Source organism: Sceloporus undulatus, chromosome 1 (assembly GCF_019175285.1).
Source record: "Sceloporus undulatus isolate JIND9_A2432 ecotype Alabama chromosome 1, SceUnd_v1.1, whole genome shotgun sequence".
Lineage (NCBI taxonomy): Eukaryota > Metazoa > Chordata > Lepidosauria > Squamata > Phrynosomatidae > Sceloporus > Sceloporus undulatus.
Window position 1 is genome coordinate 65,460,201 of NC_056522.1, and position 26,353 is coordinate 65,486,553.

At 38.4% G+C, this 26,353-nt stretch overlaps 1 protein-coding gene across 1 annotated transcript in view; it reads right to left on the reverse strand.

The window, feature by feature from the left end:
* Positions 1 to 2,182: 2,182 nt before the first annotated feature.
* The window catches only part of FMN2 (formin 2), a 241,492-nt gene continuing 217,321 nt past the window's right edge, over positions 2,183 to 26,353 (reverse strand). Inside the window, 3 exon segments of the mRNA XM_042445525.1 lie at positions 2,183 to 4,096; positions 5,453 to 5,534; positions 22,654 to 22,803. Coding sequence (XP_042301459.1) covers positions 4,070 to 4,096; positions 5,453 to 5,534; positions 22,654 to 22,803 — 259 coding nt within the window. The 3' untranslated portion in view covers positions 2,183 to 4,069.

Below are 26,353 nucleotides of genomic sequence, written 5' to 3' on the forward strand. Positions count from 1 at the left end.
TCACCTGCAGGTTGTCATATTTTTCCAAAATTGATCCAACACACACAGTAGATCAGAAAATTAATTTCAGCTCTTTCCCTTTGGGCTGCCTTCCCATTTTTCTTGCCTGGCCTCCCTAAAAATACATGATATGGAACATTCTTTCTAACTCATCAGTTCATGGTAGCAGTTTTTGCAGTACTGACTGAATAGCCAGTGCCAGTTGCAAACAAAATTCAGGAGCATAAATTGCACACATGAAACTAGGAACACTGAGACCACCTCTAATTATGCTGCTCTTTTTTATTACTGTGGGCTTTTCTTCCTGTCTCCACAAATTGTTGTGGTCAGATGGAGAAAAAACAAGATAAGAAGAGAACAGGAACATCAAGTTTATTTTGAAAGAGACCACCAAACCCAGTATATGACTGGAATTCCTTCAAAGGGAAGGGGGATGGGAGTGATTAGTGACACCACTTTTTTTTTTAAAAAAAGAGTAAACTTAAAGTCTCACAATATATATATTATATATATATATATATATAATTTGTTTTATTTATATACCGCTATTCCAAAGATCATAGCGGTGAACAGCAAGTAAGCTAATTAGCAAGTAAGCTAATTTTGCCTCCAACAGTCTGGGTACTCATTTTAGCGACCTCGGAAGGATGCAAGCCTGAGTCGAGCTTGGGCCCTTTTGCTGGTCTTGAACTCGCAACCTTGTGGTTTTGAGTGAATGGCTGCAGTACAGGCGTTTAACCACTGCGCCACCAGGGCACGTGAGAGAGATCAGTGAGTGGAAGGTTTTAGTATTTGTTTACAGCTATCCTATTGAGAACCACATAATGGTGATATGAATCCTGGTTAGATTCTTTCTTTTGTATTTCATGAGAAAATGTAATATATATATATATATATATACACGCACACACACACACACACACACACACACACACAGTGACATTGTGTGCAATTTATCAGATTCTTTTGAGGGTTTGTTTGCCCCAGAGACCACAGCCACAATCGTTGTGGCCATTGTTGCATGAAGATGTTTATGAAATACTGAGATGTACAAGTTCAGGTTCAGCACTTTTGTGAAAAGAAACAACTGTGATTCCAATAGTGATAGTGATAGGTGCTTTGGGAGCAATATCAAATGTACAGATAAAACATCTGAAGGAAACCCTCATAGTTTCACAATAGCACAATTACAAAAACTGGCACTATTTGGAACATGACACTGATCATACAGCAGTGATTCCTAGATTTTTGGATAGAATCTAAATAACTGATGGATGAAAACTCCCAAGTAGTAACACCTGACATATAGCAGAGTGATCTTGGTCTTGTAAAGAAGAGGCATGGCGTACCTTAAATTATAAGGTAAATGAGGATGTATTTTCATTCATCTTCCTTTATTTTATAATTTAAGGCACTCCATACCTCTTCTTGCTTTACAACTGCTGAATCTCACTTCTTTAGATCTATGTATTTTTTAAGGTGAAGATGAACAGTCCAGCAGAAGAGAAAAAGACTGGACAGGAATCTCCTCCCAAAAGACAAAAGATTATAAGCTGAAGAAAAAGTGAAAGAGCAAAATGTGTTTGTGATTTCTCTCTCGCTGAGAAAGACTTCAACTAGGATCTTAAGATGACCAGGATAAGTTTATATAGGGAGATATGACTTCAACCATAAAGAGCTTAATAGGTCATACCCATCACTTTCAATCATGCCTGGAAATGAACTAGTAACAATTGAAGCTGTTTCATCAAGAGAGTTGTATGTCCCATGTATCTGGCCCTAGTCAGCACTCTGGCCATCACATTTTGGAGCCACTGAAATTTCTAAACTGTTTGTAAACACAGATCCAAGTAGAATTGTTTAAATGGGAAATAATCAAGACATGTGTCCGACATCTCTAGGAATAGGCACAACTCACACACTAATTTTAAATATGCACAAACCTGCTGAAACCTAGGCATAAGTCTAAGAGTTCATCCAAGCATCGAGCCATAGATTTCAAGGACTGTGTAGCCTCAACCCACACAGGGTAAATCCTTATTTGCTAATCTGCCTTCTAACTGAGCAGGAATATGTCTGTCTTGTCTACCCTCATCTAGTTCACTACTGACAACTGGCTTAGTGGCAAAGCAGATTCCTTAGAATTCAGTCTTCCAACCAACATTACATACACAAAAACAACTCTGATTTCATTATTTTATTTTTCATATAAATTAACATCCTAAAAAAAATTGGAATAGAAACACTAAATACAATATTGCACATAGCGATCTTTGTTATTTAATGTAGTATGGCAATATACGTACTTTTGATACTGAAGGGAATAGGACGTCTACAAAACAAACATGCTACCAAGTTTTTAAATGCACTTAAATGAAAGAAAATGCAGGTGTTAAACAGCAAAGACTAGTTTCCATAAATACAAACATGAGATTTTATCAGTGTTATTAAAATATCTTTTACTTCTTTATTTGCTTGTGATAGGTCTCTTGTAACAATCTTCTCTTTTCCCTTTCCCAAGAAATAACTTTATTCCTGACACTACAGGATTTTATAATGCAGTTCTGGGAAAACATATAAAGGGACTATCAGGAACTATCCTGAAACACAACAGAATTTCAGGCTGATCACATAACAGGAAACAATTTTCTCAATGAATGAAAAATATATCTTTTTTAGTGCTTGGCATTTAAAAAGTCAATTCCTGAGGTCATAATTACGCAGCCCTTATGATTCCTGGAACCATGTATTAACCTCTGGACAACCAGGTATCATGTACTGGACTACATGGAAGGAAAAAAATTCTGCAGTTTCAAACTCAAAACCACCCCAGCACCTTCCATGCTAAAGGGCTTTGGGATATATACATCTTCCTTCTTCCTAATTTTGGCTGTTTGCAGAATTTTAAAAGTTGCGGCTAAGTGTATGGAGGAGATTTTGTAAACTAAATCTGACCAATACTTAGGATGTTTTTGGTGTCTGAGACTGAGAAGTTGCAAAGAATTGTAACTGTTATGTAGCTTAGAATATGGGTCCTGGATAAAATGTAATGGCAGCCTCAAATAATCAGTGAGTTTTGCTTTGTCACCAAAAAAACTGAGTTGCATCCTTGATGATCTAGAATAGTGGGGAAAAGGGGGGGGGGGAGAGAAAAGAAAGAAAGAGGAAAAATCTTTAGTAATCCAAAATCATGGTCCAACTGATTCGTAGAAACTTTACTGCAAACTTTTCATTGTTGTGTAAACAGGTCACTTAAAAATATACATAACATACTGAAGTACCCAAGTCAAATGAATAATCTCCAAACAAGCCCTGCCTTTTTACTGCACTAAGGCAGCTTTCCTTTCCTTTCCTTTGCTTTGCTTTGCTTTGCTTTGCTTTGCTTTCCTTCCTTCTGTTTTGTTTCCACCAGTTATATTTGGTAGAAGAGAAAGAGAAAATGTCCCACCTTATGAACTATAAAGATTGAATAAAGGGTTGAATAGCTTGTTTTGGAAATGTAGGCCATGATCATGAGCAATGAAAGCAAGTTTAGCTAGTAAATTTGGAGAACATGGCATATCATGGGGAAGGAGCACCTTACCAATTCAACATACAAACTACAAATGTCAATATGAAATGGACACAATTATTAAGAAGTGACATTCTTCCACCTAATCTAAATGCAGTACTGTAGTTGTATTTGCTTGAAAACGTATTGCCAGCAAAAATGGAAATTTATGTTGTTAAATGTTGATCCAGTTTTCAGTTAAGATAGATACTACCTCTTACACCAGGTTTTTCTTAGTTTATTATTAATATTCCCTCACATATTACAAAATAAAATTTGGATCGGGAGCATGGGGTCCTTGGAACAGCGTGTCTCCTACTCATGAAATCCATTATTGGGCAGTCCATAGAGCAGATTCCTTTTTCATTGGTTGCTTGGCAGATACTTGTCAGTAAAATGAGAAAACAAATGCAAAAAGGCAAGAAATGAAATGGGTTGAGTGATGTAGTTTCCTTTTTCTCCCCACAAACAGATAAGAGTTTCTTGAACAGGTGGGCAATGACATGTGCCTTTCTTCTCTCATATTTTCATACTTATCTTTGCTTTCTGAAAAAAGAGTAAACAAGAAAAACAAGATCAATTTCAGAATTTCACAACACATCAGTTAATATGCAGTCATGAGTAAAAATCTTGAAAATAAAGAAAGAATGGTAATCTACTGTTTGTTGTTAATAAACTAGGCAACAATTTTTTTCAAGCTCATCCAGAAGCAATCACGCTATCAAATTATGAAAAATGGGGATATTTAGGGACACTCCCCCACATCAGAGAAGTACCAGATAATTCAAAGGAATGCAAAATAGGATTCTGTGGGGAAACTATTTGAAAAGATTTCCAGGAAGGAATTGTTTCTTCCTGAAACACCAAATTAAACATCCCACCTGTCCAGCACATTTTGCAAAATTCTGGGCATCTATGAACTCAGTTGTATCAAAGTCTGGAGAAAACAACATACAGCACCACAGGCTTAACCAGCAATCCTGAGGACCATCATTTTTGGGTTTCTCATAGTCCTGTGGCAGGGTGAAAGTATATTTGTTCATACTTGGAGTATTCAAAACACAATACTAGTAACTGCTATGCCCACTGGCAAAGATCATGCATCAAGCAGACAGAACACAATGTTTCAGTCATGTAGTTCCACATTCTCCCTTTCCCCAGCAGCTATCAAGCCCCAGAAGGGGCTATCACTACTTGTGAAGAAATAGGGTTGTCATGGAAGGAATGTACCCTCCTTTCTCTTTCCCTCAGAGCTCAGACAAGCTGCATCTTCTTCATTTCAAATGCTTCCACACTCCTGTCCCTCCCCACTGGTAAACACGTGGATTTTGACAGTTGGCAGGAAAGTTAATTTAGGATGGGACATAAAGGGCTACAGATTAGCCTTCAGTGCCCCATCCAAAAGAGACATATGTATCCAAAAGAGACATATATCAGTAAAGATGCTGGCTGGTGCCTATAGGATCAGAAGCTTTAGTAAATTTTTAGCATGCCACAGTGGTTTGAGTATTGGACTAAGACTCTGGAGACTCTGTTTCTGCTTTGTTCACTGGTGGAAAAGGGCTGAAAACATCTTCCTCCATGCATCTTGACTGGCAGCGAAAAAGACCTCCCTCAGCCAATGCAGCTGGTAGCTGTTAAAGTGGGCTTGGGGGAGCACTTAGGGCAATCTTACAGTAAACTATACAATCTTACAAACTCTAGGTTATGAACATATTACTGCAGTACTGAATACCTATCAATAATTGTTAGTTTTACTAATAGAAGAGAATTTCTTATAAGACAAAGTATCTCTTTCTATAAGGGGAGGAAAGAAATTGAAATACTGAGCACCAATTCATTTCCAGCTTAGGCTAGCACTCAGAAAGAAGAGGAGCAATATTATAAGTGAGTTATACTTACAATTCCAGAATCATGCTTTTGTTTTATATTATAAAGTGATTTTCCCTTTTTCTGTCTACATACTTCTTCAGCTTCTTTAAGTCTGCAACACATTTAATCGATTCACCAAATCAAAACCACTTGCAAAGACAAAAGATCTGACACACTATTCAAGGACAATATTTTTCAGCTTTACTTTTCAACATACAATAGTCTTGATAGCTTGCAGAAAATAAATTAAGAAGTGGTTGTTGTCAAGAAGAAGTCATGGAAGCTGTAATAGTTACAGTTCTGGTATTTTTGAGTATATTTAATATACCCACAGTTAAGGATTTAATAAGATGATAGCATTAGATATCCAAAGGTTTGCATTGCTTCCTCCTCCTGTCTTTCTTTGCAATTTATTCAGAGATCAGACCCACTTTCTTTGGGATTTGAATGCTTTTACCATGCAGTTATATGACACATCATTTCTACAATAATTATTTCCCTAATAGTATGCAAAGGAATCTTGTAGCACCTTTGAGACTAACTGAAAAAAAGAAGCTGGTAGCATGAGCATTCATAGACTTGAGAGCCTATTTCCTCAGAGCACCACTTGCATTTGAGGAAGTAGGCTGAAGTCTATGAAAGATCATGCTACCACCTTCTTTCTTTCAGTTAGCCTCAAAGGTGCTACATGAGCTCTTTGCATAATGATATTCCAGAGTAATATGGCTATGTCTTTGAATTCTATTTCACTAATAATTACATTTATCCAATGACATTCATGAGAATTATTAATCATAAATCACAGGTTGCTTAATCTGTTAACCCACACAAATGCCTAATGTGAAACAGATTTTGCAATCTAATAAAAATCAAAATTCCAATTCATGAAGTTGATCATACTAGTATTTCTTATCACAAGCAACAACATAACCCTCACAAAAAGGTCAGTGCCACATCGGGGGAGCCTTGGACATACCAACCTTATTGGTGCCCCAGAACCTGGAAGAAAATTCTTTGAGGATAGCAACAGCAACAGCATTTACATTTCTATACTGCTTCATAGTGAACTTGGCACTCTCTAAGTAGTTTACAATGTGTTAGCCAGTTGCCCCCAACAAGCTGGGTACCCATTTTACCAACCTATGAAAGGATGGAAGCTTAGTCAACCTGGGAGACAAACTCCCAATGTTGTGGCTGCAATACAGGCATTTAACCATTGTGCCACCAGGGTTCCTGGTGATATAATTTTCTTACATATTTCATGAAAATATCCACTAATATTCATTTACCATACATGTAATATTGTTATTAGTAATATGATACTAACAAGCTCTGATCTAGACAAATGAGGTGAAATGAATAACAGTATGCAAGCTATATTATACTTCTCTGATTGTTTCCAAAGTCTTTCTTTGTTTGCTATTACTTTTCTCAATTTACCTTTTCTACAGCTGTGAGAAGTAAAAAAAAAGTGTTTAAAATAAGCCAGGCATTTTACAATTTTTAAAAGGTGGTCTATGGGAGGCATTATTCCATCCATGGGAAACATGCTGCCTATTCCAAGTGAGAGGATTTATCATGACATTCTCTCCCAAATATCCTAACAACCCTTGTCTGCTTCTAGAGGTTAAAAAATCTCATGTAAAAAAGGACTCCTTTGCTTGGGGAGTTTTACCATTCTTCCCACATGATTGTTTTGACTTACAAGGTCATTTCTTTAGATATGTAAGCAATTTGTTAACAGCTGTAGGGAAAAAAAACAGAGCATTTCAGGAGACAGGATGGCTGGATGCTAGCACTCCTGGAAGCTGTCTGAGACTAGATTAGATGGAAAAATCTACAGCCCAGTCCAACACATACACAAAGAAAATACCAAAATGTGCAGCAAGAGATGTTATTTCTCTGATTTCCCTAAAGAGCAGATGGTGATGGTAAAATGGGCCATTTCAATAAGCTGTTCATGTTACATGGTCTCCCACCCCAAACTGAAAGCATATAAAACCACAAATATTGAATTCATAAAACACTAAAGCTTTGAAAAGTTACTTTTTGGTTCCTAGAATCCTCCAGACAACAGTGGAATGGTGGCTGAAGGATTCTGGGAATTGTAAACAAAACAGTAATTTTTCCATGGTCTAGAAAATTAACCATAATTCCATTAATGCAAGATGTCTATAGTAAAAATGCAAAATGAATTCAAGTAGGCTTGTGCAATTATTTTGATTGTGTTGGCTTCCACCAAAGTCTAGAACAGCCTGATATTTTGAGCCACACTTTTTTTTTCAAGTGAAGATTTCTCCATCTACTTGACTGCAGCAGCAATAGGGAGAAGTTGGCCATGGCTATAGATGTGAGGAAGGTTTAAAGGGGAGTCCAACTCTGAGCACAAAAGGGAGTTGATGATGCATTTCAGTGATAAAGTGAAAAAGAGAAAAAGCTCAGTAATGAGAGAGGGCTATTAAGAGCAGAGAAAGGATGCTACCACAGCTAAAAATCAGAATGAAAGGAATTATTACAGACAAAAAGATAGGGATTCCAGAACCAATTTTAAAGTGGGGGAGCTAAACATTGGCAGATAAGTTATTATTAATTTTGCCTCCTTGCAGTTATTTGCAGGTAAAGGGCAAATTATTGTGCCTATCTTTTGTCACTGAAATATCCATACATGAGAAGACTGTTATAGTTGGCCTTTCTTATACATGGATTCAAGCATCCATGGTTTGAAAATGTTAAAAAAAAAAAGTATAAATTTCAAATATCAAACCTTGATTTTCCATTTTTTATAAGGGACACCATTTTGCTATGTCATTACAGTATATTTAATGGGATTTGAGCATCCACGGACTTTGTTATCCACGGGGGATCTTGGAACCAAATCCCAGTGTATAACAAGGGTCCACTGTACAAGCACAATGTACTTAGAAATCCACTCCATGTTTTCACTGCCACACTTCGCCACTAAGTGCACACAGGACAGATTTCAGACACTCTTTGTTATTCCTGGGAGGTCTCAACAACAATCACTGTCTTAACGTTTCTGAATGCTTCATCATGTAGTACATTTCTGGCTGATATAGTATAACCCTCGTATCTGTGGGATTGGTACCTGTGGTTTCACTTACACAAATTTGAAACAATATGCTCTCTATAGGCATCATCTAGTCCTCCAGCTCAATTCTATGGACAGGTTTTTTTTGGAAGTTATTTATTTCAATAGAGTTAGCTATTATCCATGGTTTTGCATTTCCATGGTAAGTCCAGGAATGTATTCCCCCACAGATACAGGGACTGTACTGTAATTCCTGAAGAGGCTGAACTACACAGGAGTCCTGATACTCCAATACTGTCATTTCATTTCAAATGAGAGGTTTTTAATCCCCAGTCCAGTTTTGAGGGATTTCCCTTCTTTTCCAGGTCCATGTAAAAAGGTTTCAAAAAAGCATTGTTTAAATGAGGTGAATGAAAAGTAATAGAACATTTAGCAGAAATGCAAACAGACAAGGAATTCCACAAAAATAGTTTGATGAATAAATTGCTGAACAGATTAAGACCAACAATGAAAGATTATTGAAATGGGGCAGAATGACAGAAAGGCTTGGGAGATATAGAATGTGGAGAAGGTTTTATCCCCTTTCAACTATCATTATTGTGAAAGATCTATAAAAGATAATCACACTCAAACAATTCCTGCTCCTCTGCTTGCAGCATGAAAACCTGAGTGATACACTCCCTAAAGATCACTTAAAACTTTATAGATAGGCTGATACACCAAAGTGTGCAATCAGTGACAAACCAGGGAAAAAAGAGTATTGAAGGCTGTGGTAAATAGCTGAATGAAATTGTTAACTTGTGTGCAGTAGGTATCAAAAATATAAAACCCAGGTTATGAATTGCAGTCGGACTTCCACATTTGCGGGTTTGAGATTCATGGTTTTGACTATTTATGACTAAGATTCATGCTGCTTAACAAGGTTAGCCTCTTCAGCCTCCCTGCCAGCCAGTCAAAAACAACATCATACTTTCCCCACTTTGCCAGCTTTTGTATCCTTCTCATTACCAAACTTCTTCCACGTTCAATCTGATACAGCCACCACCACAGAGGATCCACCTTCTTCCCCCCTCCTCCTCACCCTCCCTTTTAGTCAGTCAAAAGGGACACCCTACTTTCCCCACTTTGCCAGACTTTGCATCCTCCTCACACAATGGCTAACGGAGCACACCAAGGAATTGCAAAAGAAAATTAGCATCCATAGAATATGAAAAGCTATGAAATGCTCTTGAAAACATAGGAGTGCTACCACATCTGATAGTCCTGATGAGAAATCTGTACTTAGGACAAGAGGCAAGTCTTGGAACAGACTGTAGAGAAAGATAATGGTTCCCAACTGCCAAAGGGTTAAGACAAGGGTGCATCCTATCACCCTATCAGTTAAATTTGCTTGGGCACAGAAGAAGGAGGAGTGAAGATAAGAGGAAGGAATATCATCAATCTAAGATATGCAGATGGCACCACACTACTAGCAGAAAGCATCACATACCTGGAATAACTACTAGGGAAGTTCAAGGAAGAAAGTGCAAAGGCAGGCTTACTACTGAATGTAGAGAAAACAAAAATAATGACCACAGAAGATCTACACAAATTCACCCTAGGCAATGAGGAAATGGAAATAGTAAAAGAGTTCCCATGCCTTGAATCAAACATTGATCAGAATGGAGGCTACTGTCAAGAGATCAGAATAAGATTGGGAATGGGGGAGGCCAGCTAGAATTGTACAAGCCATTGTATTCCCTATTACCATATACAGATGCTAGAGCTGGACAGTGAAAATCAATTCATTTGAAACATTATATTCAAGAAGAGTGCTGAGGATACCATGGACAGCCAAAAAGACAAACAAATGGGTCATTGAAGAAATCAAGCCTGAAATCTTTCTGGAAGCCAAGATGATAAAGTTGAAGTTATCATAGTTTTTTGTGGTTTTTTCGGGCTATGTGGCCATGTTCTAGCAGACTTTCTTCCTGACATTTCGCCAGCATCTGTGGCTGGCATCTTCAGATGCTGGCGAAATGTCAGGAAGAAACTCTGTTAGAACATGGCCACATAGCCCAAAAACCCCCCACAAAAAACTATGGATGCCGGCCATGAAAGCCTTCGACTTCACATTGAAATCATACGTTGGCCATGTCATGAGCAGGCACAACTCACTGAAAAAGACAATAACGCTAGGAAAAGTGGAGGGATGCAGAAAGACATGCTACACTAATGGACTCTATTAAGAGGTCAAGAGCAGAGCAGTGGAGGATAGGAAGTCTTGAAGATGTCTCTTCCACAGGGTTGCCATGAGTCATGATGGACTTGAAGGGGGTTAGCAACAACAACAAAATTTCCAAAGTCCTTCCACTTTCAATGTGATGTTAGCAGCCCCCACTGTGGATAAGCCACCTTCTCGCTTTCTCCTCCTCCTCAGCTTTCCTCCCAGCCAGACTTTCCCCACTTTCCAGTTTTCTCTCCTATGGGTTGGGGGAGGAGAGAAAAAGTGGAAGGACTTTGGAAATGTGGAGAAGGTGATATGGTACAAGGTTTACATGTGGTGCTCTTGGTGGAAAAGGACTCTGTCATTCATATATGAGGGGAGGCTAACAGATTCATGCTTTTTCCACTTTCTCTGGAATCCTCCACCCCTACCCCCCCCCCATGAATGTGGAGGGGTGACTGCATTAGGAAAGGAGTTAAAAACACACAACTGCCAATATTGTAATAACCTAATATAAAACTTACTTATTTAAATTTTATACAGCACTCACATGGAATACTGTATACCGTTCAGTTCACCTCACCCCCAAAACCTCAAAAGGTACAAAAAAGATGATTCAAAATAATCAAAAGAGCAACTTTCCTATACAGTACAGAGAAGTTACAATGTTTGGAGCTTTTTAAGTATAAAAAAAAGTAAGACTTTTCATGGATATAAACCTTCTTCTTCAGATGAAGTACAGTGGGCCCTCCTTATACATGGACTTGCCATCCACAGAATTGAGCATCCATGGATGGCAAGCCTGTGGGGGGGGAGTGTGGCAGAGAAGGAGGGAGGCAGGAGGAAGAAGGGTGGTGGCAGTGATGGAGGGGTAAAAGCAGAAAGGATAAGGAAAGAAGGGGAAGAGCAGCTGTGGTGGTGGTGGCAGGGGGAAGAGGAGAAGGAGGAAGAGGAAGAAGGAAGAAGAGGAAAAATGGTGGCAGATGCGAGGTTAGGAGGAGGAGGAGGAGGAGGAGGAGGAGGAGGAAGAGGAGGGAGGAAGAGGAGGAGGAGAAAGCACCGAGGCAGTGGGGTGAGAAGAGGAGGAGGAGGAGGAAGGAAGGAAGAGGAAGAGTGAAGGCAGAGGCAAGGGTGGGAAGAAAGGAGGAGGAGGGAAGAAAGGAGGCAGAGGAGGAATGCGACGGCAGTGGTAGCAGGGGATGAGAGAAGAGGAAGAAGAGGAGCAGAAGAAGGAAGTGGTGAGGAAGAGGAAGAGGCAGCCCCCTGCCATGGTGAGAGTGGCAAGGTGGGTTTCAGGGGGTATGGGATGATGAATTCCCAATGTTTTCAGTGGTGGTGCAGCCACATGCCCGCACCAACATAGGAAAAAAATGGGACTTAAGCAGCCCACTTTACAAAGTGATATAAAAGCCTCAGGTTATAAAGCACCTTTACCAGGTTGTGGAAGTGGGATGGCATGTAATAGGATCCAGAAAAACACAAATCAAGACCACCACGCCATTTTTTGAAGGTCTGCATAATGTGATACAGGTCTTTTGGATCTTCACAGTTAGTGTTGATGTGTGAAAGCAATAAATCTGCTTACCAAACATCAGTTTTATTGAGCTTAAAACCTTCTTTTGAGAAGCTACCTTTTGTTACATGTGCAGTAGTGAGGAGTCATGTATTAATATATGTTATGGACCATGTGGCCTTTGTCCATACCTCTGTTAGTGGATTGGAATTTGTAAATATAATTCATTCCACCCATTTCTCTTTTTAGTCTGCCTTTGCAACCTCCTTGTTTAAGGATTGCAACCTTTACATTCCATATTGTATGTCCAGGGCGGTTAGAATATTCAGCAGCTGTTTTTTGACATTTCTAATGTCAGAGTTTTGCTCATTTATCATCTGGCATAGAAACTGTCCTCTTTCTCCAATGTAGTGTGCAGAGAGACATTCCTGGCACAGGAAGGCATACAGTGGGTCTTTATTATCTGCTGGGGATTGGTTCCAGGACCTCCCATGTATAACAAAACCTATGGATGCTCAAGTCCCATTAAATACAATGTCATAGTAAAATGGTGTCCTTTATATAAAATAGCAAAAACCAAGGTTTGCTATTTGGAATTTATACTTTAAAAAATACTTTCAAGCTGTGGATGCTTACATCTATGATAAGGGAGGGCCAACTGTATATCACACAGGGAAAAGAACAAATAAATGTATCTTTGATGTTTTGAATGATATTACTGTTCCCTGTAACATTGTCTTAGAGTAAATTTGGAGACAGAATTGGCATCAAGGTTTGTGTCAGGGTCTGGCCCCTGTGTTACCCTCCATGTTATGTATCCTGTTGCAAATGAGTACTTGTTAAAGATTTGCATGGTGTCTGTAGGCCAATAAAGGCCTGTCTCTCAGAGCTTGTGAGAGGGCTGTATTATTTTCCAAAATTGGTTGTAGCTCATTGAGGATGTATGAGAGTGGTCTCAGCTGGGGATTGTAGGTGACAACTATGGGTGTTATGACATTTTGTGGTTTTGGTGTGTCCTGTGTGTAGTAGATTGTTCCGGGGTAGTAATCTTACCTTGACAATTTGTTTCTTCACATCTATGGTTGAACATTGTAGCTTGAGAAATGCCTGTTGTAAATGCAAGGGTTTTCTCTGTATTGTGGGTCTTAGCCTCAGTACTTCCGAACAAAGTAGCTGATACTTGTTTTTTGTAGGAGACTTCAATACGATGCTTGAAAATTCCCTACTGTAGGCTATTTTGGGAATAAACTCTGTTACTTGAGCTGCCTATGTGTCTTCTTTTTCCCTATAACTTCTGATTTAATCCAATCCAATACTTTATAGAATTTGAAATCTGAGGTTTGACTGTATACCTTTAACAAATTCTCTGTGTGCCAGAAGTCACTGCTATGCTACTGACTTTGAAAAAGGAAGCTGAAAAAGGTATAGCTAGACTTCTTCAGTCATGACTGGGGAATTGGTTAGTACCTGCCTCCTGCAGGTTGAAAACTAACCCAAGATTCTTAAAGTTCCTCTCAGCAGAAGAATTTAAATTTCCACTTATTTCTTGTTTGCAAAAACAAATAATTTCAAAGCTTCTCTCTTCACCAGATGAAATTACGAGTTTCCGCTCAGGATTTTATGAAGACAACAGTGCCTTATGCAAAAAATAAAACATAAAAACAAACAAGCAAAGCAAAAACAAATTACCCAAATACTCACTGGTGTGTGTGTGTGTGTGTGTGTGTGTGTGTGTGTGTGCAAACACACACATACACACACACAGAGGTTCAGTGAGTGTCAATTGTCAGAAATTCCAAAATCTAAAATATTCCAAAAACCATAACGTTTTTCCATGGGTTGATGAAATAGTGACACCTTTGGTTTCTAATGGTTCAGTATACACCAATTTTGTTTCATGCACAAAATTATTTAAAATATTGTATAAAATTACCTTCAAGCTATGGGTATAAGGTGTATATAAAACATATATGTTTTCTCAACAAGGTGCCTGAGTGTGTCAAGATACCCTTTCTCACTGAATATGTGAAAAACTGCAAGCAATCTTTACATCCCTACTCAGGTGAAAATGAAAGAAATTGAAGATATAAGCTGGGGTTTCACAGGCTGGCCTAGCTCTCAGAGCACCTTGGTGATCACCACAGTCATCTCCTAAAATTCAAATAATATAACCATAGGATAATAAGATACCTCCCTGACATATACCATGTCTATCACTTATAAACTATTTTTAAAAGTTTTAGCTCTTCAATGGCATGCTATTCAAAACATTTTCAAATTCTAACCCTGAATAAAATGCAGCTAGATACCAGAGGGTTAATCTAAACAAAGGGAATTGGTTCTTGTTTCCATCATAATTAAATTGTTTTTCCTCCCAGCACTTTTACCGCTCTATCCTTCTTATTTATTGTCAGGCAAATGTATACAAAATGTTCACCATGATTAAGCCTGAAACAGTTTGCAAGATGAATAAGATAGATACAGGGAAAGAAACCAGACATCGCTGCAGAATCATTTTATCTACCTTCTGTACCAAACACCAGCCTGATCATGGGCTTATCATGAGAGAATTTCTTCCATCCTTCAACCCAGCGAGAAAGGAAGCCCCTTCCTTGCTAAGCATTAATAATTTTGTCTAAAGGAGTATCTCTGGTAGACAGATTCATTTCCTACTGGCTACAAGTAGGCTTGATGCAGATACCTTTACAGTTTGCCTGAGTCTAGTAGGACATGACTAATTTAAACAGACTGACAAGTTTGGAATGTTCATGCATTTTGTAGTTTAAGTGGTCACAACAAGCCTTCCAACAATACTATGGAGTAGCTTTTAAACAAGAGCCTCACTTCTATTTTATGTACTTATTAATTCAATTCTATGTGGAAGGGAAAAAAAGGGAATCTAATCCACTCCAATTTTAAAACACAGCATGGTTTCTCTTTGCTTTCTAAAATGCAGGTTAAAATATTCTGCATTCGTACCCATCCACCTCCACAATTTTTAGTAATAGGTAAGCTCACAGTTTCAGATGGGAACTGAACATTTGCTTTTAATACCCAAGCTCTTCTAGTCTGATTCCTTTTCATTTTCCAAGGGTTGAACTATTACAGTCTAATATGTGGCATAGTAGCAACTTCAAGGAATGCCTGCTATGCAGTAACCAGCCTTCCCCAGCTGGATGCCCTTGAGATGTTTTGAACTAGAATGCATACCTTGAGCTGCAGTCTAACAGATCTGGATGGCAAAAAGTTAGGGAAGGCTACTGTAATTCTTCCCCTTTTAAGTGATTTACTAATAGACCATGGCAACTGTCATTCATGGAAAATATTTCCTTCACTGATCCCCTTTTGCAACAAATTGGACACTGTAGCTTGGCCTGAGGAGCAATCAACTACAAGCTAAATATAAGCATGCTATTATCTTAGGAAGCAGAGCCTTGTCTCAGGCTAAACACCTCAGTTTCTCCTATGGGACAGGGCAAACTGATTTGTGTATAGTCCTTAAACTATGCAATCCTTGAGCTTTGAGAATCACCCGTGAGTGCTAAGACTGACTTCTCTCCCACATATTCCCAATTTCTTGCCACAACTACACACTAGAACATAAACAAAATATTAAGGACAAAACTATATATTATATAGGAGAGGCATACTTTGCTTTTCACGTCAAAGCAGCCATTTTTGAAGAGAGAACTGAGAGTGAGAAATTGCACTAAACTGCGAGAGGGGGCTCATACAGCATGCTGACTTGGGTGGAAAGGGAGATGGCAGCAGGAGGATCTCCGTGGAACTATAAATCAAGACTTTGGGCCAAGACTAAAGAAAATTTGGATCTGGCTAGGAAATTAGCATGATCATGCAGGTTGAGTAGCTTCAGAGGTGTCCTCAGTAAAGCATACATGTACATACAGTATAAGAAAGAGATGGAAAGTACAGTAGCAGTTATGAAAAGTGAAACTTGGATCATAGGAAGATTTCCTATAAGCAGGTCATAGACTGAGGGACTTCAGTCACTCTTAAACTGGTAAATTTGAAAACAACAAACAAACAAAAAAAATTGTACTACCCTTCCAATCTTGCAGCCTTTCCATCTAAAAAACAAATAATGGTAATTCCCACATCTCCAGGTGTCTTATTCTCAAGTCAGATTTGCTGTTTTGTATTCTGAGGGCTAACAAAAGATCCCTTAAATTATTTCAGGAGCACATGCCTTGTGCTATAAGATTTAATGCCCTTCTTGGGAAGAAACAGTGACAGCTTACCAGCATGCTCCTTCCTATGCAATGCATAGCTACACAATGCCAGACTTTAAATAGTTCAACAGCAAGCTTTAAATCATCCTGCCAAGTAATCTGTAGGGAGACATACCAGTCTTTCTTCTGAGGGAGATCAATGAACTGCGGAGACATATTGGCCAGGAATCTCTCCTTTCATCTAGATGTACAACACGACACACCAGGTGCCAGCTTAACTGCTATTCTTGCAAGAATGGGCAACTTTTATAGCTAAGTAAGACTGAAATGCACTGTGTAATTTGAAAGTGTGACAGTAGCTGTCATAATGAAATAATCAAATTTAATCTGAAAAACTCTACAACAAGAACTCAGAAGATGATTTTACTCCAGCTCATATTCATACCAAACTTTTATACAGTGTAATTCTATTAGTTGCACTTGTTTTAAATTGCCACCAACTTAAAGAATGACTGTGTAGATATAAGCCACCTTTAATGTAACAAGTTTAGAGATAGTAAAGTGAATCTGCTCTAATTCTTTTCAGCTAAGTATGAATTCTTGCTTCAGCAGACAATTGAGCCTTCAGCTGTAGATGTACAGCCTTCACCCAGGATAGGCAGAGGTTAACAGATGAGAAGAAACCTTCAGTCATGCAGTGAACATCACAAAAAAACCATAAAACCCCAACATTCTGGTCTTATTCTCACTCACAGCAGTATAGAACTGGCTCTAATAGAGAATCAGTACCAATCAAAGGAAGAATTTTCCTGCTCATGGAAACTCAAGTGAGCTTAAGAATATTGTTGTTCTGCCAGCTGGGAGCATTTATAGCACGTGTACCAGGAAGAGAAATATCAAACTCCGTAAGGATATCTCATCTGTCCCTCTCATTTCAAATGCTTTTTCAGTTCTTTCTGAAAGAAGAATGTACTGTGGATCTTCACCTCCAGAACCTCCTTAGTCTACATTATTTGCTTAGTTTTAATCTAATCAGTAAGAGAAAAGTACTTTTAGAAATTTCATCCAGATTGCTTCAGAGGGCAGCTGTCAACTGCAGTCACAGTGACACAGACTACAACCCCTTTGCAGTAAATTTCCTAAAAGGTTATGATTAGATTGCAAAGCAAAGGCTTGCCTTCTTGCCCAAGTTCTTCCTTTGGGTACTCCATGGATCTTTGGCATTTTATCTGTCCCTGCCTCCTGAAGACTCAGTTAGAGCAACAATAATTGTGGGGTGGGGGTTTGGAGGCATCTGTCTATCCCACTACAAAGGAAGGAAAAGAAAGGCTATGCAAGTGCGTTTTTGCCAATGCACTTTTTGTGGGAACTTAATATAAGTTGTTTGTTTCAGGAAGAAAACTTTTTGTCCCTTTTAGTTCACACCCCACCTAAAACAATGGAGAAATGGTAGGGGATGAGTGGCTTAGAAAACCCTGGAATGAGCAATTAAGATTCCTGCCATTTGTCTGGAAGGACACATTGCCCTCTCTTAGCCAGAAATCTCAGCAGTGAAGACTAATGATGGGTACTAAAAGAACACAGTGCAGTCACACTCCATAGCTGTCAATGTTGAGCTGAGTAAATCCTTGGATACACTCATGTATTATGAATGACTGGAATGTAACCCATTGTTCATGGAAGCAATATCTGGTTACTCAAAGATTCTAGCACATACCCTATTGGGTTTTGTTTTGTTTTGTTTTAGAAGTCAGCATTCAAAACAAAATTCTAGAAAGAGTAAAAGGTCAAAGGTTTCACAGCAAAGTTTAAAAATAAACAAGTGTGACATTAAGATATGTTGATATGAATGGAAAAGTGCTCCATTTCTGCTAAAAACTTGCTTGAAATTCTCTTTGAACAAGGAAGGATATCCAGATGAATGCAATGAATTAAACCAAATTTCCAATAAAGTGAATTAACAATGAAATAACAACTAATGTCATTTGTTGATTACATAGCATTGCTAAAATGAAATTGGAAGATGCCGCACTTGTAAAGGAGATAACTGTTTTAAAAAGGACCATTGACATGATGAATTAGCTATAAACAAATCTTGTTGGAAGGAATCATCATCATCATCATCATCATCATCATCATCATCATCATCATCGAATCAGAGTTGGAAGAGACCCCAAGAGCACTCAGTCCAGCTCCCTGCCATGTGGGAACTCACAATCAAAGCACCCCCAACAGATGGCCATCCAACCCATTTTAAAATCTGCAAAGAAGGAGTCTCCACTCCGAGGAAGTGTGTTCCACTATCAAACAGCTCTTACTATTTTCAATATCATCACCATCACTATCATCATTTGCTCCTACTGCTGCTGGAATGAATTGTTTCCTTGTTATTTCAATCAGTCATGGCAAACTGCTTCAAAAACTCCTTAGCTAACTTTTTTAAATTATCAACTTTTTTAAATTGTCAGAATTAGAATTTATTGTTTGCCACTTTAAATTGTTTTAGCTTGTACCTTTCCCTTAACAGGGAATTTCACAGGTAAGTTCAGTTAATATGACAGCCATTTTTCCACACTGGTTTAATTCAATGTCTTGGTGAGTATGACCTGTGCCAATCAGATTGCTTTATGTAACTCAGGGTTACATCACCTTTTATTCACCTTATCCATTTTCAATCAGTTATTTGGCTAAGGATCTAAACAGAGGTGAGTCCTGAAGATAGCAGCTGCAAGCCTCCAAGAGTGCTGTCCATGACTGGTTGGTGCTGATATGTTCAGCAACAGAGGTTGAGCTTAATTTACTTCCATGCCTGATCAACCCTTCAAATTAGCCAGAAATAACAATAAAGGAGCAAGCATTATTAAACTGTAATAAAAAAGCAAACATTATTGAACAGTAATGAGTGGAGATAAGAAGAGAACCCATTCCCTCTCACCATATTTCTGTAAGACCAATGTTAGAGTTGAAGGATAAATCCATGGATGCACACTTAAGTATAATAAGCTTGGTATCTATCATCTCTGCTTGATTATTGAAATAGCATTTCAGAATATCTGTCTTAAGAATGAATGCATGGACAGCCATAACTACTGGTAGTTTAGTGTAACGTTTGCACTATTGTTTACATCTATATGCTTCAATAGCCTGTAGTGCAATACTTCAAGGAACTGATAAATTCACTCATGCCTTTATATTCAAGTAGTCCTACTAGACTAATGCCTGGATCAAATAGGCATAGATTTATCCAGTATTTTAGATTTTATAATGAAGGATGCAAACTCTAGTACTAGATAGCATAAGAAAGGAACTCTGCAGAGGGTATAGGTCATTCAACTGTTAAGATGAGGAAAAGGTTGTATCTATATTGTCAAACGTATGCTACTTAAGACAAGGAAGCCGTGCTAATACATTAGCTAAGGAAACACAGATTAGTAAATCTGACTCTGAGTCAAGCCACAGATTGAAAGGCAGCATGTTCCCTACAGAGTAGTTCCTTGTATTCTTATCTACAGGGTAAAAACAAGTCAAAATAGCCTGTTTTAACAAAAATACCTATAATTTTTCTAACACCTAAAAGACTAAGATATTTATTGTGGCATCAGCTATACTGGACTAGAACAATCTTCAACGTCTGATAAAGCCAGCTCTAATTTTATGCCATAATACACATGTTTTCCTTTAAGGTGTTACAGTTGTTTATCTTCAAAGGTGAGAAAGTCAAAGGGAAAGTGAGTCTATCAGCCTTCATTAATTGTTTTGATTTAATTATTCATATCCTGCCTTGCCCAATTAAGAGGAATATCATTTGTGACAGAAAAAATATAACAATATAGCAATATAGCTATATATGCATAATAATGGGTAACAATAAGGTCTCAGCCATAACAACATACTTTTCAACCTTGCTGATGCATAAAAGCAGGGGTAGGCAACCTTTTTGAGCCAGGGGCCGGGTTGCTGTCCCTCAGACAACTGGGGGGCCGAAGCCAAAAAATAAATAATTAAATAATTTTTTAAAAAGTTAAATAACTAAATAAACCAGGACAAATGTAGGACAAAATTTTCAAATGGAGGACACATTTTTTTTAAATACATGGAGGACATGTAAAAAAAATTACTGATTTTTAAAAAATGTTAATATAAATGCATGTTTCGGAGGCTTCTATAGACAACTGCCCCCCTTGCCCACCGCTTGTTCCCCTTGCCTGCCACTTGCCCCCCTTGCCCGCCTCCTCCTGATAGACCAAAGGCTCCGGCGGCAATCGGCGGCAGGACCGGGCGGGGGGCCGGTCCCAAGGCCTTGCTGGGCCGCATCCAGCCCGCGGGCCGCAGGTTGCCTACCCCTGCATAAAAGACAAGGTACTTAAATTGTACGTGAAATTTAACAGCATTGGGGCTACTGCAGAATGTGCTCTACTACACCTTCTTCTCTTTAGAATGGATGTCAGGCATTGACTCTCCTACCAATGTTGTCAATGGTTCTAAAAGGAGACAATCTTCTTTTAAAAACCCCAGTCCTACAGTAGAACAGGAATGGGCAAAATGTAGCCATCTAGATATTGTTGAACTACAGTTCACAGCACTCCTCATCATTAGCTATGAAAATTAAGTTCTTATGAGAACTGCAGTCCAACAATATCTGGAGGGCTGAGCAATTCCCATTCCTGCCCTAGGCTCTTAGAACTGAAGGGAGCTCTGAGATTATTTTGTGTAATCTGCAATTCAAGATGCACCTGTATATCCACAAAAAAGGAACAAATATAAGAAATATGGGTAACTGAGCGTACTAAAATGCTTGTCCCCATAAGGAATCAGTTGCCAAAGCTCTACCAAAACAGATGTCTTCAACAACACTTGGAAGGATACCATACAGAGCCCAGTTCAGTTAATTTAAGAAAGAAATTTCAGAGTGTGGGAGAATCCACTGAGAATATTCTCTTCTCCAGGTTAAAAATAGCCAGTTTTTTCAACTATTTCAACTGACCAAGTTCCAGACTGCTCAGTACTACTATACTACTATTATCTTGCTAATCTCTGGATGCATTCTAGAATGGTGCTTCTTAATCTATCTGGTGTGGGAGATTGGCAGCTCCCCCCTCCCACCTCAAATGTGCCAGGAACTGGTACCATATTTTTGTCCACTGACTACAAATCTTTCTTTCTTGGAAATTCACAGTGGGCCAACATTTAGTAAATACCTCATGGAACACCAGTGGTATACAAACCACCACTTTGAATAGCACTGATATAGAAGCTAACCCCAGGCTTAATTGCTGTAAGATGAGCTGACTATGTTGTGGCTTCCTTATCATGCCAAAGATGGGATACTGCATTTTGCAACACTTCTAGTTGCCATTTTAAAAAACAACAATAATAAAAAATTGGGGGAGGATCAGTTAAAAAGCTTCAAGATGTGGCTAGCAACAGCAGATTAGAGAAGCATGGTGTTAGTTTGAACGTTGGACTAGGACTCTGGGAGACCAAGGTTCAAATCTCCACTTAGCCCTCGGAACCTTAGGCAAAACACATTCACTCAGCCTCAGAGAAAGCCAATGGTGAATTCCCTTTGAATATGTCTTGTCAGGAAAACTCTAGGATAAGTTTGCCTTAGAGATGTCATAAACTGGAAATGATAAGCACACAGAACAGCAGGTTCTTTAGAGCAAGTATGGAGAACTTCCACCTAGTCTATGAACTCTTTCTGTTCTTATTTCTGATTACTGATCACTGATAACATAATATTTAAGAGCTTGGCTTCTGTATTGTGAAATGGAATTGTGCTTCGCACCCTAGCAAGCTTTCATGAAGGAGATTTCTCCTGAGTGCATAGAACTAAGCCACATTTTGCAGGTCTGAAAGCTGGTACACTGAAACTTACTACTGAACAGGCATGCTATGTTTTGCAGGGGAAAATGTCCAACATTCTAGACTCTGCTTACAGTACTTTGCTTTTGGTCCAACTCTGTGCCCTTCACCCCTTCCTCATTGGTGCAATGAAACTAGAATTCAGCCTCTGGGCTGAAAAAATATCTTTATTCCTTATTCAAAGTAGGAAAGGAGGTACTGAAGTCTTATGCAGAAAATTGGAGCATCTGAAAGGACTTTATAACCAACAGGGGAGGGGAGTTATGAATATGTAGCCCATTGTTATCATGGTGTTTGAACAAAGAAAATAATCTAAACCAAGGCAAATATATATGCATGATGATTTCTGAACATATTTATCACAGCATTCCAAATAGGTTTAAAGCCATTAAAAATGATGATACTTGCCTTTCTTGCAAAATAAGCTTATTTTCCTTTTTCCAGAACTCCTTGAAGTCAGAACTGAATTCATGCCAAATACTAAAGAAAGCATTTAGGGACACTTCCTTCTCACCCATTTTTGCTTTCATACAGAAATATGCTGCAGTCTCCAAAAAGCTGTAGAAGAAATCAAAGATAGAACCTGTTTTTAGCATCAGTGAACAACATTCTTATTTCATCCATCACACATGATATCTATTAATGATGTTGATTAGTTTCATGTCAAAGAGATATAATCTTAATTCTTTTATTTTCAGAATCTATACTCTGTTTACTTAGGAAAAGTAGGTTTGGCATTTATCACATATGTATCATTGTGAGGGCAGAACCCTGAATTAATTTTTAAAACCAATAAAAACAAAACCACCATTGCCATTTACATGCAATGTTTTTACTACACTTCAATCATTTTACAAAACAGACTGTACTGGCCATTGTTGCTGAAAAAATATAAACACTATTAGATTCCTTTCCTGCAATAAAGATTAAATGCTGCATGTCAGCTGAGTGCTATGATAGACAGGAAATCCTACAATTAAACCCAACAACTGTGAAACAACAAATCATGTTTGGAAAGTGTTCTATTATGGATCAGTAGATTTCTTTGCCCTGTCTATTATATGACAGATGGATAACACATGCACATAAACAGGGGCTAGGGCAAAACATTCTGTTCATTTTTTTTCCTATTCAAGTGTCCATAATAGGGTAAAAATAAACATATGAGGAAGGGATGGTGCTAGTTCCTCACCTCTCTATTGTCACCTTCTCTTGTGGAACAGGGCAGTTTGAAAAGGAGAGCTTCCCTCTCCTGTGTTTATTTTAATCCTACAGACAAACAAGTAACTAAACAAAGTTATTATTTTTGGACATCCTACTTGGAGGTGAGCAAAAACAACCTCAAAGCCTGAATCAATGCACATCTTTAAAGTTAGTAGATGAGATATGCTCAATAAAGAAATTCCTTGTTTACATCCCTTTAAGAGAACTATATATGCAGGAAAGACTCCTGAGTCCCATGTTTTCAATGTTTTATAAGTAAGCAACATGGCTTACAAAAATGTCACCTGAGCACGAAAACTAATCAATCTCCCAAGCATTTCCAGTCCCTCAAATATGAACACACACATACATCACATGTGTTATTATGTTATTAGCTATTTAGTTTATAATTATTTTGCTACCTTTATCCATTGCTTTTATTATAACTCTCTCTCTCTCTCTCTTTTTACTGTAAATTGCCCTGAGTTTTTAAAAAAAAATAATAAAAATTAAAAGTTGTATACATTATCTTAAAATAAGTAAATACATAAATTAAAAAATCAGTTGTCAATATCTTTGGAAGACTTTGCCTCCTTGTGGACTCAGACTGTTGGATGCTGAGGGCCCACATATGAACCTAGTCATGTAAGAAATGAGCAAAATCCTTCAAAGCAGGAATGGATCATGAGATCAAACACTTCAGAACACCAATGACCATGGTGGAAGAGATAGAAAATCAATATTATATTAGATATGAGATTTTGTTGTGTGCCTTTAAGTAATTTCCAGTTTATGGTGACCCTATGGCCACCCTATCATGGGGTTTTCTTGATAAGATCTGTTCATAGGGAGTTTGCCTTTGCCTTCCTTTGAAGCTGAGAGATTGTGACTTACCCAAGTTCACTAGTGAGTTCTTATGAGTGTGGAGAATGGTCTTCCACAGTCATAATCCAGCACTCAAACCACTACACCATGCTGGATTTCTGAATCAAGGGTAGCTGACAACAAATATTTAAAAAGGCAGAAATATTGAGGTCTTCCAGTCTTCCTGGCCCATGTGTGGTGGGCAGAGGGAGATGGAGGAGGAGGAGCAGAGCTAGCAAGCATGGCTCCAGACCTCCCAAAAGTGTGAGAGCTACAAATGCCTGAAATGGGTTTGTATTGTCCAAACCTGACATGTTTACTGCATGTCATGATATATGCAACAATCCTGTTTGACAGGTAAAGCCTGGAGCTACCCTTGGAATGGGATGTTAGATCCACAGAACAACACTGTTTCCCAAAGGAAAGAGGAGAATGAAAAAGCATCACATTAAAAGCAGTCCTTCCAAGCACTATGTTAAGTAACAATAAACTGGAATTCTCTAACCTTAAGCATTTTCAACAATTAGGAAGCCAGACTTGAATGAAATTCCCACAAATACAGGTAAATGCTCAAGGAGTTTGATAAAAAGTCATAACATTTATCAGAAACATGGATGCTTTTTTGTTGTTTCAGAATACTATAGGATCAAAGGGGGGGGGGGTTCAAGGCAGGCCTTTGCACAGAGCGCAGCTAATCTTGCTGGGAACCAAAAGAAAGCCAATTGAGACACACACAGGCATTTAACTGCTAGTGGAATTCCTTTATCTAAACAGCTAAAAATTATAGAGAAGTCCTCAGCCAGGTCACTTTCACAGCAGCAGAGCTGTCTGCAAAGTACAAAATATCAGGCATTGGTACACTGTCAGTGATAATATACAAATATAACTTACATACAAATATGGAGAATACAGGCTGCAGTACAAGTAGGTTTAAAAGCAATGTTTCTGAAGAATTAACTTGTTTATCAAGTAAGCACAGGCAAATTGCCTTTAAAGTAATCACCTCCATTTGGTCTGAGAAAGTTTTCCATATATGGTAGTTAAACCATCTCTACAGTGTCCATTTATTTTTTAAAAAGGAAACAGATGAGCAAGTGCAGGGTTTTGCTTTTCTTTGTAAAAAAAATCTACCATGCCTTTACAGTTGTTATATTTCTCTACATACAGAGGTCACAGATCAGAACTGTGTATTTGGAGGCTAAAATCATGATCTATTTCTCCTTGTACAATTTTAAAATTGTCTTCATTAATGAATAGCAATAGCAATAGCAAATACATTTCTATACCACTTATCAGTGCACTGAAGCACTCCCTGGGTGGTTTACAATGTGTAAGCTAATTGCCCCCAATAAGCTGGGTACAATGAAGATGAGATGTAGGTATAACCATCCCTTTGTAAATGTTGAGTATGAGATATATGGGATGCCACTTAACCCTTAAGAGTCGCAAGAAGAGATGATCCAATGTGTATTAGCAAACTCTTTCCTGCCAAAGGACAAAGATTTTCCTTAGCACCTGCTACCAAGAAAAAAAGTTGTACAACTATCTCCAAGTGCTCTTTATCATATCATAGCTTGCTGTATCACTACTCATTTCCCACAATGCCATGGAATGATATGAGGGCCATTGCACACAGCTATATTTAATGGTCACATGGGATGAGGAAGGGTCTTGCAGAAAGTGTATAAAAGAGACTGTCCCTAAGCAATAATCCAAATCAAGAGATGACAAAGAAGCACACCATTGGGGCAGTAAATCCACTGCAGGTTTTAGTGTGAACATTAAAGGAGTTATCAAAGTGCTAAACTCTATACTCAAACGAAGTCTAGCACACATGACGGCTCCTTAAAGTTTGGACTAAATCAAAGTAGATTCACTGCTTGCTGACATGAAAGCTACCACCTGCCACTGCTTAATGTACTTGCCCATGAACTGTAATGCCTTTCCAGAAATGGTCTATAAGTAGGACAGCCTTAAACATTTGGAAATTTCAGCTGGTGTTTGGGCTCCAGACAAGCTGCAAAGACTTGAGTGTGAAAAT